The sequence below is a fragment of the Taudactylus pleione genome, unplaced genomic scaffold (genome assembly GCF_031769625.1).
Source record: "Taudactylus pleione unplaced genomic scaffold, aTauple2 ptg000518l, whole genome shotgun sequence".
Classification (NCBI taxonomy): Eukaryota; Metazoa; Chordata; class Amphibia; order Anura; family Myobatrachidae; genus Taudactylus; species Taudactylus pleione.
Genome location: NW_028284920.1, coordinates 12,723,127 through 12,736,885, shown reverse-complemented (window position 1 = coordinate 12,736,885; position 13,759 = coordinate 12,723,127). Strand labels below are relative to the sequence as shown.

General features: G+C 44.8%; 1 protein-coding gene across 1 annotated transcript in view; it reads right to left on the bottom strand.

The window, feature by feature from the left end:
* LOC148501513 (uncharacterized) overlaps nucleotides 1–12,509 on the bottom strand; it is a 111,093-nt gene extending 98,584 nt beyond the window's left edge. Inside the window, exon 1 of the mRNA XM_088450445.1 lies at nucleotides 12,371–12,509. Coding sequence (XP_088306571.1) covers nucleotides 12,371–12,509 — 139 coding nt within the window. The remainder of the gene's footprint in view (nucleotides 1–12,370) is intronic.
* Between the last annotated feature and the right edge of the window lie 1,250 nt (nucleotides 12,510–13,759).

Here is a 13,759-nt window from a genome sequence, read left to right as displayed (position 1 = left end):
AGTTGTCACTAACAAGGATGATGAGGATGTTGATGCCGAGGATGTTGTTTGTGTAAATCAGGTAACAGTTTTTGCCCATGGAAAAAGCCAATTGTCATGCAGCGGCAAAAGAAAAAAAATCCACTCCTCAAGTGTGGAATTATTTACATCCAAATACGGACAACAGTTGTCAAGCCATCTGTAACATTTGACAAGCAAGAGTAAGTAGAGGTAAGGACCTTAACCATCTAGGAACCTCCTCCCTGTTACGTCACTTGCAGCGCATTCATCAAATTCCAAAGTGTTTGCAAAATTCAGAAACTTTGGCTAAAAACATAACAATCAGTCCAGCGTCACCTAGCTGCTCCCTTCTATCTGTTAGATCCAAGCGCCTGCAATCTCCACCACCAACACCTGCATCATCAACATCCTCAATCGTGATCGGAAGTAGTCCTGCTGCATCCAATTCATAAGCATGACTGACTCCTCTCCTGTCCATGATTTCTGAGAAGGATCCTTGAGTGCTATGCCTGTTGCTGCTGCTATGAGTGGATCTTCATTCCAGAAGGGGACCAGGAAGACTACTTTTAGTAGTTTAACAAAATAATTGACTGTCAAACAATCCTTTGCATGGGGGAACAAGTATGACAGCAGTCACCCAGTTGCACAGCGGATTACTGACGCCATAACAGCTATGCTGGTATTAGATGTGCGTCCAGTATCCGCCATTAATGTAGTGGGTTTTAGACAGTTAATTGAGGTCCTGTGTCCTTGGTTCTAGATTCCACTTCACAAGAACAGTAATTCTAGTCTGTACAAGGACAGGACCCACTGTCCACTTAACCACAGATATGTGGACAAGCGGGACAGGACAAACTAAAGATTACATGGCTGTGACAGCTGGGTAGGTGTATTGCCTCCAACAGTGCAAACAGCAACAGCAGCATGTAACATATGCCAGCTCATTCAGAGGCAGGCTACTTTGTGTATCACCGGTTTCACTAAGAGGCATACTGCTGAGAACCTCTTAGAAAAACTCAGGGAAATCATTGCAAAATTGCTTACCCCACTTGGACTCTCCTCAGGATTTGTGATTTCTAACAATGCCACCAAAATTGTGAGAGTATTATATTTGGGCGAATTCAAACATGTCCCATGTTTTGCTCACACAATTAATTTAGTGGTGCAAAGTTTTTTAAAAAAAAGACAGGGGCGTGCAGGAGATGCTCTCGGTGGCCCAAAAGTTTTCAGGACATTGTCGACATTCCGCAGCTGCGTATCAAAGATTGCAGCACCAGCAAGTAATGTTGAATTTGCTCTGCCATCAGCTGAAGCAAGAGGTAGTAACTAGGTGGAATTGTACCTCATATATTCTTCAGAAGGTGGAGGAGTAGCAAAAGGCCATCCAAGGCTACACAATGGCCTATGACATAGGGAAAGAAGCGGGAATACACTTTAGTCAAGCGCAGTGGAGAATAATTTCCATGTTGTGTTACATGTTCTCAAACCCTTTGAACTTGACACATGTGAAGTTAGTTTAGACAGTGCCAGCTTGAGTCAGGTCATTCCCCTAATCAGACTTTTGCAAAAGCAGCTGGAGAAACTGAAGGAGGAGCTGAAATGGAGTGATTCCGCTAAGTATGTTGGACTTGTAGATCAAGCTCTTCATTCGCTTTGCCAGGATCCAAGGGTCATCAATCTGTTGAAATCAGATCGGCGTAGGAGGTTATTTCCCCAAAATGTGGAACAGATTATTTTCATCAAAATGAATTACAAATTCTGCGAGGAAGACCTTTACCAGCAATTAAGTAAAAAAAAAATACAGAGGCGCCTGTAATGGTGGATACCAGCAGGGATGAATTAATATTGTATGAAGAAGAGGAGGATGCACACACTGATGGGGATGATGATGATGATGGCATCTGATCTTACCTATTTTGTAAAGCCATTTTGTGAATGGGATCATTGCCACCAATGTCCACTGCGCATTGGCAGCTTGTTTTGTGGGGGTCCAAACAAACCAATCATTCAGGCACAAGTGGCAGTCCCTGTCACTGAAGTGATTGGTTTGTTAAACTGTGAATGTCCTGTTTCATATATAAAACATAAGGGTGGGTGGGAGGGCCCAAGGATAATTCCATCTTGCATCTCTTTTCTTTGCATTATGTGCTGTTTGGAGCATTGCTGTTTATGAATGTCCAGAAATTGTAGATGCCACAGACAGCATCTCCTGTATGCCCCTTTCATTTTGTATAAAAAATTCGGAACCACCAAACTAATCGGGTGGGCAAATATGAGCAACAGCACAGATGTGGGCAATAAAGTGCAAACACGTTTAATACAAAATTAGTTGTGTATATTGGTCACATACATACATATTTACATGGTACATACAGTGCGTAAAGCAGGCTGAGGTAACCTGGAGCATGCCACCTGTTGTTGACAAATAAGTTCTAGTAGGCCCAGCAAACATCACAGATGCTGGGGGTTCTAGTTCAGCCGGAGAACTACAGGCTGCTTTCCTCTGATGTAAACAGCAAGTCTTGGTCCCATTATCCCTAACAACCTTCCTGAATACAAAGTAAACGTCTATTTACAGTATGTTCTAACAGCACCTCCACAAGCAAGGCCACCTCATTTCTTTTAGAGGCATAAAAAATTAAAAAACCTCCTCCAGATCAAAGATGTATTTTAGGAACTGAAGAACTTGTTCCTAGATTGATCTTCCCTCATAATTTTTTTAAGAATCAAAACATTCAAATAAATAAATTAAAAACTAATCAATTCTTCCGTCCTTTCCCTGTCTTCAGTCCATAAACATATTCCAACTCCGTATGGCCTCTGACCTAGTTAAGGAAAACATTCTTGGTTTTTAAACTTCCTAGGGGTCATATAGTTTATTAAACTGCCATCCTATCTACCACTGCAATGCCACTCTATGCCATGTTGGAAGCCGAACTGCCACATGTTAGTGTCGCTTAGTCAGCCAGCTAGCTGGATGCAACCTTTTGGCCTAAACTAGATGAAATCTATATTGTGAGCTGAGGTGGTTAAAATTGACTGGAAATTACTGGAAATAAATGTTATTGAGGTTAATAATACTGTAGGAACAAAACCAGGCCCACATTATGTGATTTTAGCTGTTTTTATGATTTTTTTTAGAAAAAAAACAGATCCAAAACCAAAAAAAGCATGCAAGAGGCGGTTATGGCAAAACTAAATCCAGATACAAAACACGAGGAGATACAGATCCAAAACAAAACACGTGGATCGGCGCACATCCTTAGTTATACCACAGCACAAAGGATAATGCACACAGTGATGTCACAGACTGAGGAAAATGCACACAGTGATATCATAGCACCGAGGATAATGCACAGTGATGTCACACTGTGGATAATGTACACTGGGCCTGATTCATCAAGGATCGCAGTTGGTACTGCGCATGCGTATGCATGAACTAGCCATTGCAGGCGGTGATTATGCAGACCCATTGCAGAGTGATGGACAGGAACTGCCATATGTGGGTGGTGATGGGAGAGTGGTCGGCGAAATGCAGGCGTGCCAGTGCGCTTGAATGCCGTTGCATGGGCGTGCATAAATTATCCACTGCGATGCCATACGCAGCTTGAGGACTCACAGTGTTGAAGTTAGCAATTCCTGAGTAAGGTCAGAGCTTATGCAAGTGTGTGTGAGGCTGCGATTGTACTCGATTGTACCAATGGTTTTGCAGTCTTGCTAAACATTACGGATGTGTGTAAGGTAAGATGGACGTCCCTGTGTAGTGCTGTGACTACATAGCAATTGCAATGGATTCTATCACAGTTGAACTGTGTTTGTAATCGCTATTGCATTTGTAGTTGCGATCTGTAATGAATCAGGCACACAGTGATGTCACAGCATAGAGGATAATAAACACAGTGATGTCACAGCACAGAGGATAATGCACACAGTGGTATCACAGCACAAAAGATAATGCACACAGTAATATGACAGCACAGAGAATAAGGCGCACAGTGATGTCACAGCACAGAGGATAATGCACACAGTGATGTCACAGCACAGAGGATAATGCACACAGTGATGTCACAGCACAGAGGATAATGTACACAGTGATGTCACAGCACAGAGGATAATGTACACAGTGATGTCACAGCACAGAGAAAAAAGCACAAAGTGATGTCACAGCACAGAGGATAATGCGCACAGTGATGTCACAGCACAGAAGATAATGCGCACAGTGATGTCACAGCACAGAGGATAATGCAAACAGTGATGTCACAGCACAGAGGATAATGCCCACAGAGATGTCACAGCACAGAGGATAATGCCCACAGAGATGTCACAGCACAGAGGATAATGCCCACAGTGATGTCACAGCACAGAGGATAATGCGCACAATTGGTGTCACAGCACAGAGGATAATGCCCACAGTGGTGTCACAGCACAGAGGATAATGCCCACAGTGATGTCACAGCACAGAGGATAATGCCCACAGTGATGTCACAGCACAGAGGATAATGCGCACAGTGATGTCACAGCACAGAGGATAATGCCCACAGTGATGTCACAGCACAGAGGATAATGCCCACAGTGATGTCACAACACAGAAGAGAATGCACACAGTGATGTCAAAGCACAGAGGATAATGCCCACAGTGATGTCACAGCACAGAGGATAATGCGCACAATTGGTGTCACAGCACAGAGGATAATGCACACAGTGATGTCACAGCACAGAGGATAATGCACACAGAGATGTCACAGCACAGAGGATAATGCACACAGTGGTAATACAGCACAGAGGATAATGCACACAGTGATGTCACAGCACAGAGGAAAATACGCACAGTGATGTCACAGCACAGAGGAAAATGCACACAGTGGTGTCACAGCACAGAGGATAATGCGCACAGTGATGCCACAGCACAGTGATGTCACAGCACAGAGGATAACGCGCACAGTGATGCCACAGCACAGAGGATAATGCACACAGTGATGCCACAGCACAGAGGATAATGCAAACAGTGATGTCACAGCACAGAGGATAATGCACACAGTGATGTCACAGCACAGAGGATAGTGCGAACAGTGATGTCACAGCACAGAGAATAATGCGCACAGTTCTGTCACAGCACAGGGGATAATGCGCACAGTGATGCCACAGCACACAGGATAATGCGCACAGTGAAGTCACAGCACAGAGGATAATGCCCACAGTGGTTTCACAGCACAGAGGATAATGCACACAGTGGTGTCACAGCACAGAGGATAATGCGCACAGTGGTGTCACAGCACAGGGGACAATGCGCACAGTGATGCCACAGCACAGAGGATAATGCGCACAGTGATGTCACAGCGCAGAGGATAATGCGCACAGTGATGCCACAGCACAGAGGATAATGCAAACAGTGATGTCACAGCACAGAGGATAATGCACACAGTGATGTCACAGCACAGAGGATAATGCACACAGTGATGTCACAGCACAGAGGATAAGTCGAACAGTGATGACACAGCACAGAGAATAATGTGCACAGTGATGCCACAGCACAGAGGATAATGCGCACAGTGATGTCACAGCACAGAGGATAATGCGCACAGTGATGTCACAACACAGAGGATAATACGCACAGTGATGTCACAGCACAGAGAATAATGCACACAGTGATGTCACAGCACAGAGGATAATACCCACAGTGATGTCACAGCACAGAGGATAATGCACACAGTGATGTCACAGCACAGAGGATAATGCACACAGTGATGTCACAGCACAGAGGATAATTTATACATTGATATCATAGCACATAGGATAATGTTCAGAACATACCTCTCAACCTTCCTGATTTCAGCGGGACAGCCCCACTTTTTGGCCACGTTTCTGCTGTTCCACCTGCGTGGGGGGGTTTTGGGTATTACTTGATCACTGCTGCTCTGCACAGCAGTGGGTTAATACTGAATAGCTGCCATGTACTGTACATATGCAGGGCATCTAAACAGTTAGGGTGATGAGCCAGGGGACAGACCAGCTGCTCGTGGAGTGCTGAGCACACCCCCAAACTGATGGAAACGGGGCTGTGGGTCCCAATTTGTAATTCCTAAATGTTAGAAGGTGTGACACAGTTATATCACAACACCATGGATGATGCACACAGAGGGGGTGATTCAGAGGTTACTTCTTTTGGCACAGCCGCTAATGCATCTTTATGGTAATGCAATTCCGCCGATGTGCGCACAACACAACTAAAATAATTTTAATTTATTACCACATTCCAAAAGCTGGGAACGTCTGCCACCTTGTGGATTCACATGATCACTGTAGGAGAAAAAAGAATGGATGGAACTGAAGCTAGGTACACACTATGCAATAATCGGTCCAATCAGCTGATTTTCAACTCCTTGCTACAATAATCTCAGAATGGGTCCACAGTACCCAGAGCCGACTATCGTTCCAAAATCAGATTGTATGACTGGACCTGACCTGCTACATTATATTTGTCGAAAACTATACGACAATACTGTGTACATTTTGTGGTGTGTATGAATTTCCGATCATCTACAGTTAAATCATTTAAAACATGACCATCGTGGTAATTCACTAGCGTTTACATGCAAGATCAGATTTTCTTGTGGTCATTTCTTCGCTCAGAAAATCGTCAAACTGCGTACCTAGTATTAGTTACTATAACAGGAGATAATTGGCACCTTATGAAGCCAAAAATAAAGGGGAGCATGAACACAGATGTATAGATTGGGAGAGTACCTATTTTATCTATACATATTCCAGTGTGCAGTCCTAGAAGTTCTCTAGCTTCATTTAATGAGGAGTGAAGACTATAGGCAAACGCAGGGGGGTGGGGGGTTCCGTCTGCCTAGAAACCCCCCTCCCCAGCACATACCATGACCACAGTAGAAATAGTAATATAATAGGATTGTTACTAGTTCTACATGTTCTTCTCAGTATCACAAATGAAATAATTAGCACCACCTGTGGAGCTTTTAACATGTATCAGTCAGTAATAAACAACCAGTGCACCAACTAGGAGATCTGGAAAACATGCACTGTTAGGGATGCACTATTATAGAGCCCAATATGTACATATATGTCCAGGGCAGTGGTAGGTTCTTCTGCTGCTCCTCCAGGCTCCCGGACTTGCTCCAATGCTCTGGAATGGTGCTCACATATAAAATAAAAACACTCAGCTCAGGCAGGATGGCTTACTGCCGCATCAAATTACTTACTGTGATCCTGTATATGCTGGAATTATGACACACAATACACATTGTATGATGCATATTAAAGCTGGATAAGTGCTAATTCTACCCTCTTCATGGACTGACCACACTCGCTCTAAAATCAAGCATTTGGAAACCCCCCTCTAGAAATCTTGCGTTTGCCACTGCTTCCATTACAGTGACATTACAGTGTTAGCTTAGAGCAGACAGACCAGTTTTTTACAAAATAAACTGTTTTGCCGTAGGTGTTACCTACAGCAAGACTGGAGGTCTGATTCAGAGGTGTACGCAATTTGAATACTGATTTTCACGTACTAGAGTGATTATTTGCTATGAGTATGCGCAAAACGTCCGGAAACCCCTATGGCATATGCGTTACACAGAGTCTATTGCCATCTGGAGAGACTACAGTGGCATCACTAGGGGGGTGCAGACTCGCAGGGTGTCACCCTCCGATGGGGTGACAAGAAAAATGCCAACTCCTCAGTGACACGGAGCTGGGTGCTGCACTGTGAATTACTGTGCAGGCCCTGTCTCTGATCACTGAGGAGCTGGCATTGCGGGGAGAATCTCATGGAAGCCCGGCATCTCCAGAGTGATGAAACAGGGGTTGTCGCGAGGTCACGCCCCTTGCCAGCAAGGTCATGCCACCTTTTCATGACTCCTGATGGATCCAGCAGCACTTCCAGCAGTAAGTATGCCTTACCTCTAACTCTCCCCCTAGTGCCTAACCCGAACCTCCCCTCCTGCATTCTAAACCTAACCCTACCCTCCCATAGGCTAACCAAACCCCCCGCTGACTGTCCATACAGAATGTTTACATTTCTGCCTCGTTCACGTCGACATTCTGCACATGCAGACATTGGACAATGTTAACATCATAACTGTTGACAATGTAATGCCAACATCAGTAATACTGACATTGCAATTACCAACATTTTGACTACATCCCAGACAGGACATGACAATGATTTTAGGTAATGACATGATTTAAGAAACAGTGGTCATTTCTGTGTGCATAGCACTGCAGTCTGCTGTCATTAAATGTCTCCTAATGTACCAAGCAGGTATAGGTATAATATCAATGTCACTTCATAAATAAATGGCAAAACATAGCTATAGACAAGTGTGAGACGTTATGTACCGGTTCCATGTTGATACCTAAATTTATTATTAATATAATATATATATATATATATATATATATATATATATAGCAGCAAATAACTTAACAAGTTAAGTTTAGGTCTGGACTATATATTAGTATACCATGATATATATATTGTTTGGCCAGTAGAGGGCACTCATTAACCAAAAACTGTCCCCAGAAAATAAGTAGTTTCAGAGGTCTCTAGTATCAAAGAAACTGGTTATTCCTGGAAATTTATCTGGGACAATAGCCTTGTTCTTTATGCTGACGCTTTGGTCTGTACTAATATGGTCATTTTTTACAGATATACCTTCCAGAATATGTCCGACGACGTGCAACAGCATAACATCTGTAACAACAACATTGACTCACATTGGGCAGTCACGCAGCATGCAAGTCGAATCTGACCAGCCGCAAACACTGCGTCTCTCCTGACATGCAGAGAGCTCTCATGCAGTGAAGGAGATGGCAATGGCTAATTTATGCATGCCCATGTAACGGCATTTAAACGGCCCGACACGCCTGCAGTTTTGTAACCACTCCAATACCACCACCAAACACTGTCTCTCAATTTGCGAGTGGTTTTTCTGTACAAGCGTATTCGCAATGTATTCGCGGTGCGCCTATGCAGTGCGGCTTTCGCGTATGCGCAATGGTAAACAATAGCTCATTTTGCACAAGTTTCGGCTTTGCAAAAATCTAGGAATCAGGTCCTATGTAAAAGCAAGTTCTCTTTTTGACCCATTTTCTGTACCCATGGATTGTGTTGCATTATTGTGTATTGCTCTAGAGCATTGGAAGGAGACAAGTGCACATAGGGCTACATGGGAACCTCAAGGCAGGGCCGGATTAACAATGGGGCGGGTGGAGCTGCAGCTCCGGGCTGTGTCTATTGGCGGTCGCCCATATGTGATTGTATGCAAATGCTGCTACAATCTCATTCCCTTGTGTACATCCCTGTGGCCGAATGTGCAGGGACTGAGAAACGCGCTGTCAGCGTCCTTATATGCAGTAATAACACTGTCAGTGTCTGTACATGCAGTAATACCACTTTCTGCGTCCTTATATGCGATCGGTCACACCATACAAATGTGCACCAGCCCAATGGCACTGCAGTATCTCTGTCTGGCTATGGCCTCCTATGCCTGCGGCTGTGCCTCTGTGTATGCAGCTGCTGAGACTTCTGCGGCACTCCCATGACACATCCATTGAACAGGCCATTTTTGGGTGCATTTGCTCTGTGCTTCTCAGTGAGCTCCTGCAGACTCTTATTATTCTCCAGAGACTCTAAGGGCCTCATTCGCTGAGCACTTGCAAGCGGGTTGATGTTGAGGCCCTGTGCATGCGCAGCGGCCGCACTGCACGTGCGCAAGCCCCGGAGCGAGACAAATTCTCTCGCTCCGGGGCTCACTACAAAAGGGGCGGCTGTCGATGGTGATCGATAGCTCACACTGTTTTGTAGGCGGGGTGGGGGGGGTGGCTGGCCAAACGGATGCGTTCCCGAAGGAACGCCTGCCGTTTGGGGGCAGCCCCACTGACATCACAAGAGCTGAAAGCTCACTGGGGCTTGCGGCAGACGAGACCACAAGGGTCTCGTCGCAAGCCCCGATGTTCGCGATGGTCTTGACCATCGCAACCATGAACCTGGCCGCTCGCTAAAACTGTGGGTGGTCACCCACAGCTTAGCGAGCAGCCAGCTCTTTACAGAGAAGCGGCCACCCTCATTCAGAGCGATTGCTTGCATTTTGCGAGCGGCTCTGAATGAGGTCCTAAGTGCGGTTTACCATATTGCAGCTCTGCTGGCTCCAGTGTCCGGTTCCAGCCTTGTGATCCTGCAATCTGGTTCCAACCTTGTGATACTGCAATCTGGTTCCAACCTTGTGTTCAAGCAATCCGGTTCCATCCCAGTGATCCTGAAATCTGATATCCTGCACCATCGGTTCCAGTCCGATATCCTGCTACCACCCGTCTGGGTGATTTAAAGAAGCCTTTATTTTCACAATCACTTTCCATGCACCTCAAAGGAAACCATGAGTAGATAGAGAGGAGAATGTTTGCATTACGCTGGGTCACACCTAGGAAGGACAGGTGGGACACATGCATAAGGTGCCAGAGAGGGTGAGGGTGCCATGGTCATGGTCACATAGACACCCTAATAGAACACTGTGCAGCCCATCAACTGTGCGTGTGTGCAGAGTGCAGAATAACTGCAGACTCTCATACTGAACAGGAGTAATAAAGTATGTGCACAAGAGCATGCGGCCGGGCCACAGCAGCACTACACCGAAGTAGCCACAGGATGCAGAAATTAACTTAGATGGTACTTAGACATTTTCTATACTGTATTTTGTAATCTACATTTATTTAGCACTCAACAAAATATACATAATGATACAGCAGAGACAGAAATGAGAAACAAATGGTACAATTTTCAAATATACAATACAACCGAAATATCAATATGTAGTACTAGCCAAAGTGAGTAAAAGATGGAGGAACAGCAAATTGGAAGCGGGGGTCAGGGAAGGGAGTAATAAGGAAGTTTAATGCTGGGCATACACTATACAATTATCTGTCAGATATCTGTCCAATCTGGCTGGTTGGAATAAAAATCTAATAATAATGTATGGGAGAAAATGACAATCGACCATTTGCTCACAAACACTGGAAAACAGACAAAAATGGTCGTTTAGACAAATTGGTTAAAAAAAACACACAAATGTAACCAATCTGAACAATTGTTTTTTGTCTGTTTACCAGTGTTTTAGACCATATGATCGACTGTCACTTGCTCCCATACATTACCAGAATTTCATTCCAACCAACCAGATATCTGGCAGATAATTGTATGGTGTATGCCCAGCATAAATGTCATCTTCCAGATTATTATGATCTGTGGAATATTTGAATCCTAGAGAGTAGAACCAAGTAGATATGCACTCTAGGGGGTATATTTACTAAAGTGAGAGTGTTTAAAAGTAGAGATTTTTTTTTTTAATTTATTACCAGTTATTTATATAGCGCACACATATTCCGCAGCGCTTTACAGAGTATTTGGCCATTCACATCAGTCCCTGCCCCAGTAGAGCTTACAATCTATATTCCTTATCACATGCACACACATACACACTAGGGTTAATTTTGTTGGGAGCCAATTAACCTACCAGTATATTTTTGGAGTGTGGGAGGAAACCCACGCAAGCACAGGGAGAACATACTAATTGTATTACACCATCTGTGCTGCCCCATAGATGTTGCCCATAGCAACCAATCAGATTCTAGCTATTATCTTCTAGAGCACAGGTTCTCAAACTCGGTCCTCAGGACCCATAACAGTGCATGTTTTCCAGGTCTCCTCACAGAATCACAAGTGAAATAATTAGCTCCACCTGTGTAACTTTTAAAATGTATCAGTGAGTAATGAATACATCTGTGCACCTGCTAGGTTACCTGGCAAACGTGACCTGTGTGGGGTCCTGAGAACCGAGTTTGAGAACCACTGTTCTAGAGGGTGCTAGTTAAATGTTAAGTAGAATCTGATTGGTTGCTATGGGCAACATCTCCACTTCTAAAAACTATCACTTTAGTAAATATACTCCTGAATAATATCTGCCTAAAGAATAATGTCCTCTATGTCAATGTATTGGTCAATGCAGTAAAACCGGGTCTATTTACTAAGCAGTGTTAGGAGACAGAGTGAAAAGTGATAAGGTGCCAGCCAATCAGCTCCCAACTGTCATCTCACAGGCTGTTTTTGAAAAATGACAGTTGGGAGCTGATTGGCTGGCACCTTATCACTTTTCACTCTGTCTCCTAACACTGCTTAGTAAATAGACCCCTTTAGACACATAGAGGGAACCATGATGGATCTCCAGGGGAGATAGCAGCGTTATTCATTACTTTTTATAAATGGGCAGACATTTCCAAGGCCTCTTCCAGGCCCAACATCTTACCAGAAATTTGGGTAATGTCTGTTTGCAGGAAATGAAGCCTGAAACCAAACTTTCCTCTAGTTGACCCTCCAGTTCCTGAAAGTTAGAATCGGAGGGCAAGGTTTTAAGGAACTGTAGAATCTCAGAGTTGATGACATTTCCACTGGCAGGCATGGGGGAAATGTACCTTTTGCTAGCTGGGTTGTCCATTGCTTTAGAGAGAGTAGAAGCCGAGGATTTGCAAACGTCACAGCTGGGAGTGGCTATCCATAAGGATTTCTAAATATTATAGAGAGCGGAATATCCTTTCCCTTTCAACGTGTCCTTCTTGGGAGGCATAGTGTAGGGTAGGAGGCGGTCAGTTGAGAAAGCAGCAATAGCTAGATGTGCTAGTACGGAATGGGATTGAAATAGCTGCCGGTTCAAATCCCGACTACGGCAGCCCGACAGGAGGACATCTCGACGCCGGCTGGTAAGTACTCTAACCCTCCCTTCTCCCCCCATAACCCTAACTCTCCCTTAGTGGTACCTCACCCTAAAACTCCCGGGGGGGGGTGCCTAACCATAACCCCCCCCTTCCCCTAGCATAACCCTAACCTTCCCTGGGGGGAGCCTAACCCTATGTCCCCCTGGGGGCCCTAAACCTGACCCCCCATCCCCGGGCTAAGTAGTATACTTACCCGGCTCTTGACGATCGGGATGGCGGGGGTCGGGCAACAGTATTTTGATGCTTACCTTAAGTCCTGTGTCAGTCATTTATAGTCGGGATTTAGACCAGCGGCATCGCGTCTGCTGGTCTATTAACTACATCCCGCTAGTACAGGTTGCTCAGTTCAAGGAGTTAGCATGGGATGCCTGGTGGGCAGAGATGTAGCATGTGGCCAGGGCGCCCGGAGTACGTACATGCTCCCCCCCCCCAAGTGTGCCAGGGAGGAGGCGTGTCCATATGTGGGGATAAATTAAAGGAAAATAAAAATAAACATTAGGGGCAGCAAACTGGGGCATAAGGGGCTAGATATATTCCAACCCACCAAGTAATGCCACTAATAAAATCCAGTTTTGTGTCTACTCAATAAAAATACATCTTACCTCTATGGTGGTTTCTCTGCAATAGGGAACCTGTAAAGAAATTGATCATCCCTGGTACTCAGGGGCCTATTCATTAAACCTCGAAATAATTAGGTTTAGAACTCGCATGGAGTTCTACCTAATTATAGGTGGAATTCATCATTCCTCCTCTCCATAAGTATCTATTCCGAAAAGCTGTCATTTTTGCGATGACAGCTTTTCGGGAAATAGACACTTTTCCCTGCCTACACTACCTTATCGCATCTGGAAACAGTGCTGCGCATGCGCTGTTACTTCTGTAAAACCAGCGCTTGCGCAGCACTGCCTACAGATGCGTTAAGGTAGTGTACCCCCCCCCCTACTTACCTGTCCGCGCAGCAGCCTCCGGCTCC